Here is a 17440-nt window from a genome sequence, read left to right as displayed (position 1 = left end):
TCAACATAACAAATAAGAATAAACTGAACGACGAAAAATCGCAAATCTCCAACATTGGGCTATACAGCATTTGTGACCAGATCTTATTTCAAATGTGCGGTTGTGACTTGAGTGTTAATTCCACACTTTCCTTTTCCGCGAGCCATACGGAAATAACCATCTTCTCCCCATTTTTTGCCCCACGAGTTTTTGACTTTCCAATAGTCTTTTGAACCAAATATGCCTTTGCTGGTTCCAAACCCAGTAATCAAAACAGCTATAAAAATAATACATATTTTAATTTTAGTTCTGTAGGCTACATAACTTACCTAAACAGCAGGATTTAGATACCATGGTCCAAGGAGGTCGGGTCGCATACCAAAGGGTCCCATACTCCGGATTTGTAAAATTGAAGTGTTGCAGCGTTAATAGCGACTGATAATGGCCCAGTTGACATGAGAGCTTCGGCAATTTTAGTTTCATTCTTTATGATAAAGCAGCAAGTTAGTAAACCGGTATGTAACATATTATATTTTCTACCTTTTCAATCCAAGACCAGCCAGCTATCTTAAGGTCAGGGACGAACATATTGGGCTTAATCTTTGCGTCACAGCTGTCTTCTTTTTTACAGTACGTTACAGGAGGCCCGCACAGAGTTTTGTTATATTCGTCAGCTTGACAGATGTAACATGTCCCTGATAAGATGCATATAAGTCACTACATATAGTATTTACAGGTGGTACTAAATACCGTATGGTACCGCATGGGACGATATAACAACCAATGGGACGATACGGTAACCCATAGGATGATATTTGAGCCCATAAAATGATATAAGAGCCCGTGGGATGATATAAGAGTCCATGGGCCGACATGATAACCCAATGGATCTCATATTGTCCCATGAACTCTCACACACTCCCATGGGCTGTCATATCGTTCCATGAAGAATCATGTCGTCACATGGATTCTCGCACATTCCCCCGTTTGTTAGCAAAAACCATGACATGTAAATTTCGTTCAGAAACGCAGTTACAATAAAGATGTGTTTTCTTACCTTTGTCACCCCCTAAACCAGAGCAGTATGGGTAGTCGTTTTCGGTTTGGATTCCACCCACTTTTTGTATGTATCCATATGCTAGGTATGGCCATCCACCGAAAACTCCACAGTCAGCTTTGTTTCTGTAAAAAATGTTTCGTAACAGTTCATCTTCTAACTACAAAAAACATTGTTGTTCCGACATTTGCGTTTATTAACCTGCAGCATCCAGCAAACGATGAATAAAAAATAGACTGTATGGTCTTGGAATTAAATGTTAACAACATCATCAAATGGTTTCAGAGCTAGTCACTAACTTACTGAGCCACGTCCTGTGAAGCATCGCATTCAACTACTTGTTCGACCGATAACTCAGTAAGTTGGTTGGACTTCATCGCCCATTGGCCTTCGATATTTTGGACTGCACTGAACGCCCAACAAGTGCCAGCATCGCCTAAAATGATAATAATATCTCGGTATTAATCGTTTATCGTACCGTTGTTATACGTTTTCTTAACTAAATGCAATGACAAAAATTCAACTTATTACCTTGATCACGAACGATTGTAACCACCCCTTTTGTTGACCAATCAAATTGTTCTGGCATTTCTGTGTCGATTTTTAAGGATTTGTAAGCATTAATCTGTGGGAAAACTGCCTGTAAAGGCACAACTTTGGTTTGAGAAATCGTTCTGTTAGTTAGATTTCCTACGAACTTACGAGTTAAATTAACATTTGGCATGATATTTTTTTCGCCATCAATAGCTGCAATAAGCATGAAGGTGACTAGCTTCACATTGTAGTTTACTTACCGGCTGACGCTTTGGCATTAAAACCTTGTTGCGAAATTCATTTTCAGTAAAGTCAGCAAACCGGTTTAATCCAAATGAAACGTCCATGTTGGAATAAAGTTGGTTTAACTTTTGGATTTGTATAAGATTGTCTTTGAAAACCGTAAACCGGTCAGAAAGCTCTTCCACAGAACTATAGATCCGTTTATGTTCCTTAATCCATTTTCTGAAATTATATAGCTTTATTTGGTGTTGGTAATATGGTCAAAAACACGGCACTTTTTGTCATGTTTTAATAAATTCCCTGTTCAAACTGTACAGCGGAAATTGGTCACCACAAACGACAGCAAAAGTTGCATGAGATATTTTGACACGGCCTACTTACCCAAACATTACTCCTGTATCTTCTTCATAAGTGTCTTTGACCAACTCTGTTTTGCCCAAACTTCCTCTTGCACAAACACTGTATAAAAAACCGTTCACATGTTACTGAAAATGTAACGTGTAGGAACAAATTCATCATAAAAGTTACAATGGTACTAACCAAAACATCAGGACGACCAATGCAAACGTCTGATCTTTCATGGTCGCTCTTCGGTAATACTTTGTGCTTCACAAACAGTCTTAATTTAACTGGCAAATAAGAGCGATTACAGACATTTTAGTTTCGATCGATAGTATAACTGTTTTTAACAAATTTAGGTGGAATTTGCTGCATTTTAAAAGTTTGCAACTCTAACCTGACTGTTTCTAAGCCAAATGTCTGGTGTTTTTCATTACAGCATAAACCATACGCAGGATCTTTTTGTTAGGTTTCTAATTGCTGCGAAACGTTTTCCAAACACATTGTTAGCTTGTTTAATGGTGCAAGTGACCAAAGTTCGCGATGCCAGTGTTGCAAATAGAAGTGCAAACATTTGAGAGCATAGCAAACATTAATTGCTACAAACCGTTACTGTTAGCCAGTAAATAAATGTGTGCTTTACTGCATCAATGCTGCATTTTTTGTGCGTTTATGATTACCAAAGACTAGAGAGAAGTCACTCTTCCACTAAAAAGGTTCGGAATTTATACAAACCGTCTGAAAACTTAGGAATTGTGAAAAACTTTGTACGGAAAAAGCTGGTAACCCTTTTTTACAACAGGTACAAAAAATATATTTGCAAAGAGAATGGCAGTACAAATTGTAAACATTTACGCCAATCCAATGTGGTGAAATAAATAGTTCAAAGAAACGAGAATTGGATTCTCAACACAAAGTTCATGCGTAAGTAAGCAATATCCAAAGAAAACAAACCACGTACAACGATTGGAACATCACGTACGATGGGCAGTAGTAAGCTCATTCATTTCAACCCGTGAGTCACCTTCGGTTGGGCTATTCTTTTTACACAGCAGTCGTTTTAAGCGAGTCCTGTTCAATCCAACGGTTATTGAAGTAAGAAGCATTACCACACCAACCATATACAGTATAAACTTTTTCTTTGCTGTGAATTGAACTTTTACCACGTCGTCGCTATTAACAACCACTGCTGGTTTATGGTCCGTACGAGGAAGCAAGATGTAACCGCTTTCAATCTCATGTCTACACACCAACAGCGTTCCAGGATCAATGGCATCTAGCACGACCAAAGGACTTTGAGTCAGATCTGGTTTGGTAACAATCAATTGGTCTACGTTACTAGACGCTGGCCTGCTGGAAGTGAATTTGTCAGGAAAGCAAGGCGGTGGATCACCCACCCAGGTATGGTTGTACAAGTTCAAGCAGGCGTGGTAGTGCTCTGTGGCGCCGTACATGTCCATACAAGGCGATTCACACGATTCAGCTTTCGTTTCAAGGCATCGGGCATAATCTGACTGATGGAGTCTACACTCAGCGTCTGTTTGCAAATATTCAAAAAGTAAACCGACATGCTATGTTGATATTATGGTATGTGGGCGTTTAGAAAACCTGTTGGTACTCCGTTAGCTGTTTTGTTAATCAATTACAACACATTATAGTGGCAAACAAGGCAACACACTGATTATATTACCCAGATTTTAAAAACCTGTTATTTAAAATTTATAAATGAACACCACGTACCACTTGTGGAAGTGTAAGCCAATGGTACGACAAGCAAAATGACGTTGGTTCCAGCAACTTCCGATATGGAAAACGGAAGTGAAAGAGCAACTTGGCGCATGCGCTGCAGGTCGATTGTATGCCCGACCCTGTAAAGCTTGCAATTAATTTCAGATGACAAAACAAAAAACAATTGATATCTTATTTAATGCAAAGAAATGTCTAATGCCGGTCCCGAACCATACCATTAGTATTTATTCTAAATTGTACCTCACATAAAATGTCGATGAACAGTCTCTTTTTTCATCACTTACTTGTGCGTTACTGATGCAAGGTCAATACATTTACGTCGCACCAGGATTCTTTTCTTGATGAGAGTCGAAGCCACGTAACTATTTGCATGAGTCACGTGATAACCAGTTTTGGAAGCAAAGGCGATGGCGTCTGGTTCGTGTGAAGATAAACGACGATCGTAGATGACAAAGCCTATCGCATAACGCTACGTTTAATGATCAAGAGCAGTGGTTCTCAAACTCGGTTTTCAGGGCCGCATGCGGCTCCCAACTGCTCATTTTGCGGCTCGCACCAGACCTCAGAAAACCACCAAAGATTGCTATTTTAGCTTTTAAAGTCATAATCTTTAGTGATTTTCACAAGGTTTCGTTTTTTGCGGCTCCCTACACACTTAAAAAAGTATCATTTGGCCCCGACAATAAAAAAGTTTGAGAACCACTGATCAAGAGTATCAAGAATAAATTTACAGATTTTAGCAACAGTATTAACAGGCACAGTCTCCGTTTTTGTTTACTTTATACACATAATAAAAATGTAATAAATATTAAAAATGTATTTCGCCACTATAATGTCAATGTAAGTTCTAACCAAGAAATAAAAACAGTCTCTAAAAAACTTAGAATCATTTGACTGAACGATATCTGGCCCTCTGACAAGCAGCATACTTATCGACGATCACTGTCTGTTTCAAGTATAATTCTAAATATGGAAACAAGTTTCCAAAGAAGTAGAATCAGTTGATAATAATTAAAAAATCTATATTTCGCCTATTGGCATCGTCAGTATCTTGTTCAAATAGAACTAAAAAAGATTTGCATTAAACGCGCGTAATTCAGGACGATTTTCGTATATCCCAGCTTTATAGTACCAACATAATTTATCTACCTGATTTATCGAGTACCATACAGGTCTGAGACTTTTCATTGCATTCTGCCACTGTTTCTTTCAGCAAGCTTTCCAAGTACGACAGGAATATATCGGCACCCATGACGCCGAAAACATGAGGAGGGCGCTCTTTCGATTCGGTCTGTCCGGTGGGCGGTGGTTCCACTATTCCTCTACTGACGGTGATAACAAGCCCTTGTCCGTTAGCATCGAGGTAAGGCGGGGAAACGGCGGCGAGCACAGCGTCGTGCAGAGTATCTGTTGTTTCCTGATGAAAAAACGGACCAACATAAAATGTATTGACAAGTACGTTTTGCTTTATTATTGGAAAAAAAGTGTTACTTGAACCTTTAGAAGTGATAACAAATACTTCTTTAAAGACTTCAAAAAGGTGTGTTTATTTACTGTATGTCATACTCTTTTATGTGAAGTGCGTAAAGTATAGCATTGTGTATGTTTATCCAAAACTATTTTTTAGTTCGGTAGTGCACATACTACATCATTCATAAAATATCAACCTGTTTCAGGCGTTTCACGAAGGTGTCAGTGATGAGAGAGTGTCCCAGCTCATACCAGGGCCTGTGTACGGGATTGTACAGTTTCGGAAGCTCACTGCCGGGAAATATGCGCATCGTTCCCTGCTCGGTGCCGATATACAGCCAAGTCACGTGATCCTTCATCGATTGCATCGTGTATGACGTCGGTGTACGACGCAATTTCAACCAGATGCTCTCTAGTACCCACGTGGCCAACAGGGAGCTTCGAACGCCCGGGCGAAATCGAGGGGCGTCGGCGTTCGCGTATTTGCCTGTGGTCATGTATTGATGGTAGCTGCAACATGTGTAAGCGATGGCACATAAACAATTGAAACCCTTCTGTGCAATTGATTACCAAATTCAATTCAAATGACGGGAAATGTTACTGAACTGAAACATTAAGTCAGTGAACTTGGCCAAACAGAACACTTGCAGTTTTGCCTATTTATAAAGTATTGTTTAAGTTGTTGGCACAGACTTTGCAGGTCAACAAACAAAAGCTTTTTTTATCAACAACACAAATAAAAGCTTTTAACCGTTTTCGTGCACGCTAGCATTCCACCAAAGTAGTCCCAAAACACCAAAGAATGTTTCCACTTTTCAAAATAGCGAATAAGTTATTTCGTGACACTCTTGGAATTTTTTCACGGCGAAGTAGTGTACCGCGGCACACAGTTTAAGAATCACTATTCTAAACATTTTTAACCCCAAACTCACCCGTTAATTAGATCCACGGTTTCGGGTAATTCCGAATACTTTCCACTGTCCACAAACGATGAAGGTGCAAACGTCACTGAGGTACGATTTTCAGTTACAACCTGATTTTGATGACGACACACTTTGGTAGGTTTCACCAAATCAAACCTGAGCAAATTGGATACGGTGATGAAAGTTGTACTTTCGAGATAAAAACTAACTAATCAGATACCAAGAAACTCGAGAGGCGCTAAGTCAAAATCATTCGGTCTTTACATTGACTTGGAAAGCTCTTGGAATAATAAGAAATCACGGATTTGTACCGTATATGTATCCCAGGAATTTGAGCTAAGTTAATTTATTACTGGCCATAAGTATTAGAAGTGTTGTATATTGCCCATATTAAAACTGGGATCGTGCCATAGTGTACCTGTGGTAAAGAAATTCGAAGTCGGTTGGTATTGGTTGCAATCCCAGGTTTGTGACCGACGTGACGTTGGCTTCGACCACAATACAGAGGACGAACTGAGTGCCACCCACACTTGCGCAGGAGTATGTAAGAGTGGCATTATGAACGTTGACTGCTTTGTGCTCCTGTGGACAACAAAGTTGTTTCTAAGATGACAGAAGCGGGCAGAAAAATGACTTCGGTTCCTTTAGTTTGTGTGAAAGTTGATTTGGTCGCAAAATAAAACTTGCAGCTACAACACAATATAAATGCCTATAAGAGAAGATACGCTAAAATAACATTCAACCTCCTCCATATTTACATACACACGGTAAATGAACAATACACTAACCACTGGAAGGACACGAATAGTGCGAAAAACTCCACTGAATACGTCATTGCTTGTCGCTGGGTTTCCTTCCGGCCCAAGTCCCAGCTCAACAGAATGCAAAGTTCTTTTGATAAAACGTCTAACCTCGTCGGTTCGTTCAAACGCATCAATGCCTGTAATCACTGGGTCGTCATAGACCGCAGCTGGAGCTGGTAAAAAGGGATGCATTAACACTCGGCCTGCAGTGTCGACCAGAAATGCATAAGTAGTATGTGCTGCCACACGAAAGTACGTTATGTCGGCAAAGAGCTCGTGCATGGTGACATCAACGCCCACTACTCCCCGTAGTTTGCCTGGAAAACAAATGGAAGTTTGAAAATGTAGTTGAGTGATATGTGGTGATTCCTATATCACCGTGACAGTATTTGGTCCCAGGGCAATTTAGCAATGTGAGTCAACCATGCAATCAAGCAAGTACATGGTTTAAAACAGTCGTACACCAAGAAATGACTACCATTCAGCCAGGCCTATAAGACACTGAAATAAAACTGCCTATAACAGCAGTGCAGTCCGTCCTAAACAGGAATTTGGGCCAGGGAACAAAGTTTTTATAAAGTTTTTTTATGTGAGCATTCGAAAAGCTACATCCGTTGCTATCTTACACACAAAACCGTCCATGAGCGGACGTCAACATGTGCTTCCTGTTTCGAAAGCGGAAGACTCATTTAAATACGCCATGTTGGCGCAAAACACGAAAAGGTTGGCAAAAAATGAATAGCGGATATTTCGATTTGACATTCATACAACAACAACACTAAGCGATAGATTGGCGAAAAAGCTATCTACTAACTGGGTTCAACTGGATTGGTAAAGATGTGCCATTTAGACATTGTTTATCCCAACAACAAATTTGCACATATCATCCAAGATAAACACAGATTCGTTTCTGGCCCTGAAGCGTTCATGCAAACCATCGATTTCGACACACTAGCATACATTTACGCCGGGCCTACTAAAGGCGTATTAACAAATCAAGTCGGTCACTCAAACATTAGAGGTTACATTTCCAAAAGTATGATAGGAACCCATTCGAGGCTGGCGCTCAACCAACTAAGCAACATCAGACTAGGTAAAGCTCACCGAATGTCGAATTACAAGCACAAAACTTGCACACATATCTTACCGTCAATAGCAACTGGGGTCGCAACAGTAAGAACCATTCCTATTCCTCCAGCGTCGTAGTACGGAACACTCCATATTACAGGCATTCCATGAAACTGCTTCTCATTTGAACCACGATGTTTCGAGAAGAAATTATAGTAGGATCCCATTGCAAATCGCAAATGCTGAACATCCACCACATGGTGAAATAATCCCGGCGTCGGGGCCGGTATGGCGTCTTGTGGCGTCCAACCAAACTTTTGGGTGGCCATACGTTTAAGAGCGGCGCCGAAGGTTCCACTGCCGAGGGCGAAGCAAAGCATTACGACGCTGTTGGCCATTTCTCGGTTTCTGTCGCGAATGAGGTTAAAGATTTTTCGTGGGGAATCCGTTGGTTCACCGTCGGATAGAAATAGTATAACGCGGTCACGGGAGCGAGTGATTTCATCTACTGTGTGTCTATTTAAAGTAAAAAAACAGCTATTTGTTAGACCAGCAAATAACTTTTTAACAGTGAAGCTCACTTAATTCGGTCGTGAGGTTGGACTGTAATTACCTCTATAGTATTTCTTCTGACGTTAAATGTTATTATTGTGTGTGTCTATTAGTGATCTACCTCGAAAAAACATAAAAAAAAACATTTTATATATTGCCGTCACACATCCTCTATATGCTAGTTAATAAATATATTACCATAAAATTTAAATGTAGTGCAAAAAAATTAACAGTACAAGGTAAAGAATTTTGTTTTTTACCCTGACAACGATTCGTGATCTTTTATGTCTCTTAGGTACGCTTCCTTTAGAAAATCGAATGCTAGAGTCAAAGCCTTGCCATAGTAGGTCTCCCCGTACGGCACAATCAAGTTGACAACTTCCACCAAGCGATGGATGTTCATCGGTGTAGCTGTAGCTAAAGTATGGCGGAAACATGAGGTGTTCTTATGTTCGCTGAAAAAAATCAACCTTTTTATGTTTTTTTTTGTAATGAAATAGGCGAAATGAGGGTAACCTAACATTGAGACAATGAAAAGCCACATTAAAATTGGATAAATACTTGGCTGGCCACATAGTGAAAATCTTTGTTGTATCAAAGTACGCTTCAATTCACTTTATGTTTTGCGACTTAAATGTTGGTTGCACAAGCACAATAGCTAACGTTCAGTTCCATACAATCTGAATTTGTGTCCTTTTGTGATGAGGGGCCTTGTTGGCTTGTTGACACATAAATATGTACTTTTATACTGTGTGACTTATTTAGGGTTGTAGTTATTGCAATCCATTTCAAATGTAATTCCATGATTTGCACACGGGCAATCAATAAGAAAACATTCGAAAATGTATGAGCAATATTGAGGACGTCATTGGTTAGACGTATTTTCACTAACAGTATGCGAAAATCGGTATTCGACCTAGGAAATATTTACAGTTGAAATTTATCGATTATTTCTACTTACACATAGTTGTTGTCCACAAAATATTTTGATGACACAGCACGAGCCGACTTAGCTGACCCCAGAGCATATGCCTCATTTGAAAATGTAATGACTGTGGCTCGATCGTTAGGAGTAAGAGTAGATAGGACTGTTTTAGCAGCGTTTTTGGCGGATTCCATTTTACCGAAATCTTTCATTGAGGCAGAACGGTCAATCACCACTACAACGTCTTTCGGTTTGGTTGCACTTGCTTGTACATACCTGTAAAAACACAATTTTACTTGGAATGACCAAGAGCCCTTTTTGTAATTAGTAACAATTTTCCAATTTGAAAACTAGCATGTGTTTGCCTATGCCAACAAAAACTTATTTAATGAATCCTACCAGGGACGGTATCGGTTATCATAAGTGGTGTTGCAACTTCCGACTGGGGAAGACGGAAATCGAGTAAATACTCCTTCCTCTGAGCCAAAGTACTGCCATTTTAACCCTGGATGTGCCTGAATATTCTCCACTGCAGCGTCCAGAAACGCCTGTCCTGGCGTTTTCTTGACATCGGGTGCTGTAGGCGCCAAAATGCTGCACTTCTGATTTGTATCCATCTGTTAATTTTAACAATGTTGTCAAAACAAAGTGTTGACTTACAAGGTCCTGTATGTCTAATTTTTGAGAAAAAAGTGTTTAAAGTTAAACAATAAGACACTTAAACAATGACATTTTGAATACTTCACTCACCACAGTATGAAACCTAGAATCGTATCGACTTTGATCATCCGACAGCTTGCAGCACTTTCGGATAGGCTTCATACCTTCGGGCTGTGATAAGGAGACTTTGACTGCATTACTTAATCTGTTCAAGGCCTCTTGCCTTTCCATAAAGGTACTACTGAGACCTTGCGCTACCTGTAGTGTAATTTTCTTGCCGTCCAGTTGGACACGCTCCAAATTTACAACATCGTTTATATGCGTTTGAAACGTAGAAGCACCCATAACCTCGTCGCGAATGGAACGAATTGCGTTGCGAAAATTCTGTACACTTGAAGTGCTAATTTCCAAGGCAAACAACTTTCCAAACATGTACATACAAATCAGCACCAAACAGTAACTTCTCAAAGATGCACTAAAGTTCATTTTCTTCGTCTGGCGCAAACCGACGTTAGAAGCAAATGTCTCTCGATTTGAAAACAGCTTTGAAACTAAACCCTGATTGTAGATCTTTGGTTGAAATCATGATAGTTCAGCAGTTCTCTTGCAAGTGCATATCAGCGACACCTGCAACGCGTTCTTATCAAGTGCTAATTGCTTGCTGATTTTTAATCACTATGACGTAATAATTGGCACCAGAAAGCTGAAAAATAAAACAATTCTTATTGGCAGTTTTTACTATGTTTGCTTCTTTGAACAAAAAGGAACTTTTGATTTCCTGACATTTGTTTTTATTTGCTATTTGCAAATACGTTTAATGGTTGGCAAACATCTAGTTTTGGTCACAAGACCACAAAACATAGCCTCGCGATTTAACCCTCTGACTTACTGAGCATGTACTGCGATCGTTTGATATGTTGTTCGCTTGAGCCTGATTGTCTCACAATTCGTATGCCTTGTATCAGTTGAAGTTAATCAGCTCTAGCCTAGAGTTCTCATATGCTAGCCATAGCTAAGGATGTTTGTTTGGGTAAAGTCTCCTCAGTGGCCTAACGTGGGTAGATGCGTTGCACGTTTTCTGAGACAAACTTACCTATTTCCTGTTTCCTCAGTTGATCACTGCTTGGTTAATTTATACTGTACAGCGGAAGTCCCGATTGCCAGTAAAATTCCTATTTGCATCCATTACCTATAATTTGTTACTGTAGGAAAAGGCCGCAAACGAAACCTTTCAACTTTAAGTAGCAACAGTTTAAACATATTTACACTTGTGTTTATATACTTCAATTTCCTCTTTAAACACTTAGGCTCTTGTCAAATGTCAATGGACATTTTTGTGGTTTTTAGATTGTTTTTACATATTTGGAAAATGGAAGTTCCTGTTGTGATTTTTGTGCTGATGTTGTTGCAACAAGGGACAACATTTGACTTACATGAAAATGTAAAACATATGAGCAAACCAAGCCCGCATAACCAAGATGAATTTGGCTTTTTCGTTGAAAATAACAATGATGCTGTTGTGAAACAACTGTCAAATGAAAATTTCGATACAGCAGTTTCAACAATTAAGTTCAAAAATGACATTCAAACCACTGGGTAAAATATTTTGCATAATTTCTACAAGATATGTGGGGTGTATTTGTGATTTTTTTATGACCGATTGCAGTATAATTGTGCAAATTTTGCAATAGTTGTTCATGAAATTGGCTCACTTGACTTTATAATCACAATCGCTACAAATCAAATGTATTCTTTTCTTGCAGGTGGTCTCATTTGGAAGTCAACACAAACAGTTTGTACAACAACAGCATGCAAGCATATGCTGCAGGCTATGCAGAGGGTTATGTAACGAAGGACATGATTGATGATAGAATTGAAAATGAACTGAAAGGTGGGAAAAAGATTCTTAATTAATTAACATACCATAGTTTATAATTGATATATTACCATGCATGTTTCCAGCAAGGCAATGTTAGATTAGGTTTGAATATTTTTTAAGAATAATAAGACTTTAAAGACTGGAAGACCACATGTTTAGTTTCTTGATTAGGTGATGTTTTTCAAATGAATTATTATTAAAGTAGCAATTTTGTGCTCCTGTTTTTATATTTCTTTGTACATTAGACTTCTGCAAAACACCAAGCATTTATTGTACAAACCTAAACAAATATCTGGAAACAAATCTAAAGTATATGTTATCTATGGTGAACTCCAATCCTTACTGGGAACAGGTATGTAAAAATGTCCTCATCAGCAATCCCTTGAAATTTTTTGAATGGTTTTTCTACAGATATATTACATCTTATTGCAATTGCAAGGCCTGGAGGATGGTTACAATCGCCAAAAAGTTGATTTAAGCATTAGATTAAAACCATTTGGAATGTTGTAAGTACTGTTTAGGAAAGTATTTTTGTCAACAACCACACAACTTTATTGACCAAATTTAAACTCTGTAATATGTTTTAAACTCTGTAAATCATCCAAACACATGTACAGACTAATCTCGATCGTAGCATACCATTTACTTACATAGAATGGTACATCTCAACTGCAGCCATTTGTTGAGAAAGTCATCCTGTTAATCACATAGTTCAGTTAATTGCATAAAAAACCTTGCTAAATTGGTTGTGGAATTAACTGAATTTATATGTAGCATGTTATGTCTTACAGTTTGCTCAATGTTGATGGTGATTTGGAGTCCTTGGAAACTGCTTTAAATGGTACCTCAGAAAATGTCTTGGGTTCTGGTTCATGTTCTGCCCTGATCAAGATTCTTCCAGGATTTAAAGACCTGTATGCTGCCCATGACACATGGACTACTTACAGTTCTATGCTGAGGATAATGAAAAAGTATACAATGAACTTTAAGGATGCAGAAGGTCAGTGCCTTGTTCAAACTATGATTAAAGTAATGGGATACCTAAAATAATTTAGCTGGTGCTTGTTTTTCAGGGAAACCTTTGCCAGGTCACACTTCTTCATTTTCCTCAGGACCAGGAAGAATATATTCTGGGGATGATTTTTATATTCTGTCATCAGGCTTGGTAAGCACATTTGAAAAATACATGTTTTTTATGATTTGTTCTGCTTTTTGATGTATTTGACTGTTTTCTTCGGAAGAAGCTTGTTTTGCACAATATAGTCTATTTGGTTGTAAAACCGATTGCTACCAATTTGTCTACTGATTGGTACCATTCCACAACAAGTTTTGCATTTGTGTGTTGAAGTAAATTAAGTGTAGCTTTTTACAGGTATCAATTGAAACAACAATTGGAAATAGCAACAGCGATCTATGGAAGTATGTAACTCCTGAGGACTCAGTTTTGGAAGGATTTCGCAACATGGCAGCCAACAGGATGGCCAAAAATGGAGAGGAGTGGTGTGAAATCTTTTCTATATACAACAGTGGAACGTAAGTCCATTAATAATTGCTGGAAACATGTCAACTTCTTTACTGCTTTGCCAATAGTACCAATAGTGTTAGGTATGGGCATAGTTAGTATCCCATAGATAGCGCTAGAGAGCAAACACATCTTTCGTGAACGGGAGTACAATATTTTAGTTGATAATCGTTACAGTTTGAACAGTTTGTTTAATCTTTTAGGCATGATTTAAATACTCTTTTTAATAGATACAACAACCAGTGGATGATTTTGGATTACAACAAATTCACACCTGGTCAAAAGCCTACTGAGGAAGGGTTACTTTACCTGCTGGAACAAATTCCGTGAGTAATGATTTTATTGTCGCCTGTACATGTCATAAGGTGTGATGGAAATTGTTTTTTCGTTTTAGAGGCACCATTGAGTACAAGGATGTAAGCAATGTATTTGTAAACCAGATGTATTGGCCAAGTTACAACTGCCCGTAAGTTACGCCCACTGGTTTGTTGGCAGAGTATTGTAACCTAAATATTACAGGCTGAAATAATCATGTATATTTCTATCAGGTATTTTAAAAGCATTTTTGAGAAAAGTGGCACAGCAGCGATGGAGAAAAAATACGGGAACTGGTTTTCTTACGACAAGACCCCTCGTGCACTTATTTTTGCTCGCAACCAATCACAAGTCTCCGATTTAAGTCACATGATCAAGTTAATGAGGTACGAAAAAAACACCACACTGATTTTTAATTCGTAAAAAATGTTGGGTTTAGCTAACGCATTCTGTTTAAAAGTTTTTAAAGGCCTTTTTTCGCACACATACTTTAAAAAATAAAATTTACCGTTTTTTTTCAGTTTTTTTAACATGCTTATCTCGCATACCTAAAATCCTTTTTTGCTAAAATTTAATCAAGTACATGTCAAATACACCCCTACCCCTGATGAAGAACGTGTATGTTTGGAGTACCATTTGGTTACGTGTACTTTGTTGACATGTTTCCAAACAACGTTTGTCAAGTCAATCGTTAAGGTCGTAAACGACTTCATTAATTGCTCCGAGTATATTTCCTCTATGGTCTATTAGTATGTAAATGAGTGCTAGCAATTGTTGGAAAACAGTTTCGGACTCATTTCGATATCTGTTTATGTCGTCGTTTATTCAACCGAGACTCTTCTTAACCGAGTTCAATGACCTACTGATGATCTTTAAATATATTGATGCCAGTTCAGTCAACAGTTGTTAAGTTTTCGGTGATTTGATGTTTTTGTTCCAAGATTCCTTACTGTTGTAAAAAGCGCCTATAAAATTCCTGCTTCAAGGTCAAACAGTTTAACAACACATTTGGTGGCTCCGAGATGGCGTAAAATTAACACCCAAAATGGAACAGCGCAACAGACTAACCCTTTTTACGCCAATCAGCGAAAATTTTCTGTGCATTCCGTTGTGTTTTTTTCCTTCGCCAGTGTTGCTTCGAATAAACAGCACTGATGCTTATAATTTGCGTTGGTTTGCTATATATGCCCTACTTTATAAAAAAAACTTTTTCGCCTCTTTGTTTAATAAATTGGATGCTAACGGTTGAAAAAATACCGTATTTATTCGGTTGTAAGCAGCGTTTATGCCGCTTACGATCAGGGGTGGCTCACTTTTTAATGTCATTTTGACATTATTGCCACATCCCTGCTTTTTTTTTGTTTTATTTCGCGCTCAAAATTATTTTGGTTGTTGACCTCACAGGTCAACATGCACTCTGCTGGGTAGAACTATTTGGGTGACTAGAAATCGTCGACAAATAACTGTACTCTGTAGCAGCAGAATAAAGTAATATCAAGGCTTACAATCGAAGGCGACTTACATTATGACACTTCCCATTTACACCTGGTCTAACAAAAATCTATAACTTTGTTTGTTTCAGATACAACAACTTTAAACATGACCCCCTGTCTGCATGTAACTGCACGCCACCGTATAGCAGTGAAAATACGATTGCTGCACGATGCGATCTTAACCCACAATCTGGCCAATATCCAATCGCTGCACTTGGTTTTAGAAATCATGGTGCTACAGATGTAAAAGTTACCTCCAGTGAAATGATAAGGTAAAACTATGAAAACTCTCTACTATAGCTAATTTTCTCGCAAACTTCTGTAATGGGACGAGTATAGTACATTGATCCGACCATGATGCAAAGTATGTTCCCATTTTCTGCAAATCAGCTTTTAAATACGCATTGTTTCATTTTTTCGGCATACGAAAATCAAACGTATTTTAATAGACCTTTATTGATAACTCGTAACTATAAAACAAGTAGAATCGGTCCTATAAACATAAAGATATATATCTCGAATACACCAACACAGTGTCTACTGATTTTGAGTCAGAAGCATTTGCTTCTTAAAGAATCGGTCCTAAGTTTAATTTAGAATTAACGCATTTTTGAATACTGTAGAAAAGTTTTCTATACAGTATAAAAAATACAGTATAAAAAAAGAGATCTTTTTAGCTTAACTAAAAGCAGCGGTAAAGCGAAAGTAAAAATAATGAACCCAAGGCAGCTATGCTCAGGGTTTTTTAAGGCTTGGTTTGGGTGACCGCTAAGTAGTTTTAAGAGACCGCAAGTGTTTCATTTAAATACCAAAAAATAGCCATATTTGCTTAAACGGGAATTTTCCCGTTTCGGTCTCCCAAAACACCTTAAAAAAACACTGGCTATGCTATTCTCCTATGAAACCCCATCTGACTTTGATCTTATTTTATTTCATTAAAAAAGAATTTAGGGTTATTGAGGCAACCGAAAAGAACGTTGTTAGCCTGAAGGGATCAACATATGTTGCTAAAAAGCAATATATATCGGTCATATGCTTTATAGTTTCGTAAAGTGATTTTCTTGGGAGCTTGCCATAAAAGCCTTTTTCACCATTTTTAGAAAATACGATATGGTTGCAGAATGTGGTCCCACTCACGACCAACAACCTGTATTTGTGTGGAGCGAGTCGCCCTTTGCTCATCTGTCTCACCGTGGAATGCCTGATCGCTATGACTTTGAACCTGTCCATGTTACTTGGAACTAACTTTTCCCGGTATTCGACTCCATATTTTTCAAATTTTCATTTTACTCTGTGCCACAGTCACAAACACATACACATTAATCAGCAAGTTTACATCAGCATTTTGTGATTATAAGTCATCTACCTCGGAGGAGATGAGGACATTCATTTTTGTTATGACATGTAAAACCAGAACCAAATTCAAACGGAGTGCTAAAATATTGAATTTGTGAAGCTGCCATATACTGCGTAAAATTGTATTTATTTTAGTTTCTGTTATTTGCAGTTTTTTGTGCATACTCCTTAGTTTTACTTCAGGCTACTGACCTATAAGTATGTGGTCATTGATTTATCAGTGTGTGATGACATTCATTGTAACATAACACATTGGCCATCCTTACTACTAACAACTGTCATAGGTCGGAACAAGTGATTATATCCCAGAATTAGAACTTTTTTTCTCGGTTTGGTAATTCACGGTTTGTCTTCAAGTCATGTGCAAATGTTATGTGAAGCCTGTGGTTCATTCGTGCAATAAATTCTTTTCGTTATTAGGTTTCGTGAATAAATTGCAATTTGAGTGAGATGAGACTGAATTTGCTTGACAGCCAACAGACTTCAGGCGCCGCTCAATGATTTGAGGTCAGTTTTATCAAGAAGATGAGCACAGGTTAAGCAGTGGTTCCTAACCTTTTTCGACGAATACCA

General features: G+C 38.3%; 3 protein-coding genes across 3 annotated transcripts; 1 reads left to right on the top strand and 2 right to left on the bottom strand.

The window, feature by feature from the left end:
* LOC145229630 (cysteine proteinase 1-like) lies at window positions 1-2394 on the bottom strand. The gene is made up of 9 exons (XM_080095001.1): window positions 2354-2394; window positions 2195-2272; window positions 1831-2035; window positions 1568-1676; window positions 1340-1472; window positions 1037-1161; window positions 520-674; window positions 331-463; window positions 1-256 (listed from the first exon to the last, which is right to left on the bottom strand). Exons 1-9 carry the CDS (start codon window positions 2392-2394, stop codon window positions 84-86), a joined length of 1152 nt encoding a protein of 383 aa, XP_079951127.1. The 3' UTR covers window positions 1-83.
* Window positions 2395-2652: 258 nt separating this feature from the next.
* Window positions 2653-11021, bottom strand: LOC145229021 (VWFA and cache domain-containing protein 1-like). The gene is made up of 13 exons (XM_080094273.1): window positions 10393-11021; window positions 10042-10259; window positions 9679-9918; window positions 8978-9172; window positions 8245-8681; window positions 7083-7414; window positions 6713-6876; window positions 6304-6450; window positions 5569-5881; window positions 5051-5318; window positions 4186-4357; window positions 3893-4020; window positions 2653-3689 (listed from the first exon to the last, which is right to left on the bottom strand). The coding sequence occupies exons 1-13, from the start codon at window positions 10786-10788 to the stop codon at window positions 3127-3129; spliced, it is 3573 nt and encodes a 1190-aa protein (XP_079950399.1). The 5' UTR covers window positions 10789-11021; the 3' UTR covers window positions 2653-3126.
* Window positions 11022-11592: 571 nt separating this feature from the next.
* Window positions 11593-17283, top strand: LOC145229032 (putative aminopeptidase PLBD2). Its single transcript, XM_080094285.1, has 12 exons — window positions 11593-11898; window positions 12066-12193; window positions 12427-12533; window positions 12593-12687; window positions 12973-13181; window positions 13255-13346; window positions 13554-13714; window positions 13934-14029; window positions 14098-14169; window positions 14252-14404; window positions 15601-15783; window positions 16612-17283. The coding sequence occupies exons 1-12, from the start codon at window positions 11621-11623 to the stop codon at window positions 16754-16756; spliced, it is 1719 nt and encodes a 572-aa protein (XP_079950411.1). The 5' UTR covers window positions 11593-11620; the 3' UTR covers window positions 16757-17283.
* Window positions 17284-17440: the final 157 nt, after the last annotated feature.

Source organism: Phallusia mammillata, chromosome 1, assembly GCF_965637545.1.
Source record: "Phallusia mammillata chromosome 1, kaPhaMamm4.hap1.1, whole genome shotgun sequence".
In the NCBI taxonomy this organism is placed as follows: Eukaryota; Metazoa; Chordata; class Ascidiacea; order Phlebobranchia; family Ascidiidae; genus Phallusia; species Phallusia mammillata.
This window is presented reverse-complemented; position numbering and strand designations above follow the sequence as displayed.

What these genes read in the sequence shown, in the direction of transcription:
- LOC145229032 (XM_080094285.1), top strand. Translation starts at nt 11,621, where the DNA reads ATGTCAATGGACATTTTTGTGGTTTTTAGATTGTTTTTACATATTTGG. An exon ending in AATTGAAAATGAACTGAAAG is followed by an intron (nt 12,194 to 12,426) that starts GTGGGAAAAAGA and finishes TTTGTACATTAG; the next exon opens with ACTTCTGCAAAACACCAAGC. An exon ending in ACCTCCAGTGAAATGATAAG is followed by an intron (nt 15,784 to 16,611) that starts GTAAAACTATGA and finishes CACCATTTTTAG; the next exon opens with AAAATACGATATGGTTGCAG.
- LOC145229630 (XM_080095001.1), bottom strand. Translation starts at nt 2,394, where the DNA reads ATGAAAGATCAGACGTTTGCATTGGTCGTCCTGATGTTTTG. An exon ending in GCTGGTCTTGGATTGAAAAG is followed by an intron (nt 464 to 519) that starts GTAGAAAATATA and finishes TTTATCATAAAG; the next exon opens with AATGAAACTAAAATTGCCGA. An exon ending in CCCGACCTCCTTGGACCATG is followed by an intron (nt 257 to 330) that starts GTATCTAAATCC and finishes TTATTTTTATAG; the next exon opens with CTGTTTTGATTACTGGGTTT.
- LOC145229021 (XM_080094273.1), bottom strand. Translation starts at nt 10,788, where the DNA reads ATGAACTTTAGTGCATCTTTGAGAAGTTACTGTTTGGTGCTGATTTGT. An exon ending in GATCACGAATCGTTGTCAGG is followed by an intron (nt 8,682 to 8,977) that starts GTAAAAAACAAA and finishes TACTTTAAATAG; the next exon opens with ACACACAGTAGATGAAATCA. An exon ending in ACCGTGGATCTAATTAACGG is followed by an intron (nt 5,882 to 6,303) that starts GTGAGTTTGGGG and finishes CACATGTTGCAG; the next exon opens with CTACCATCAATACATGACCA.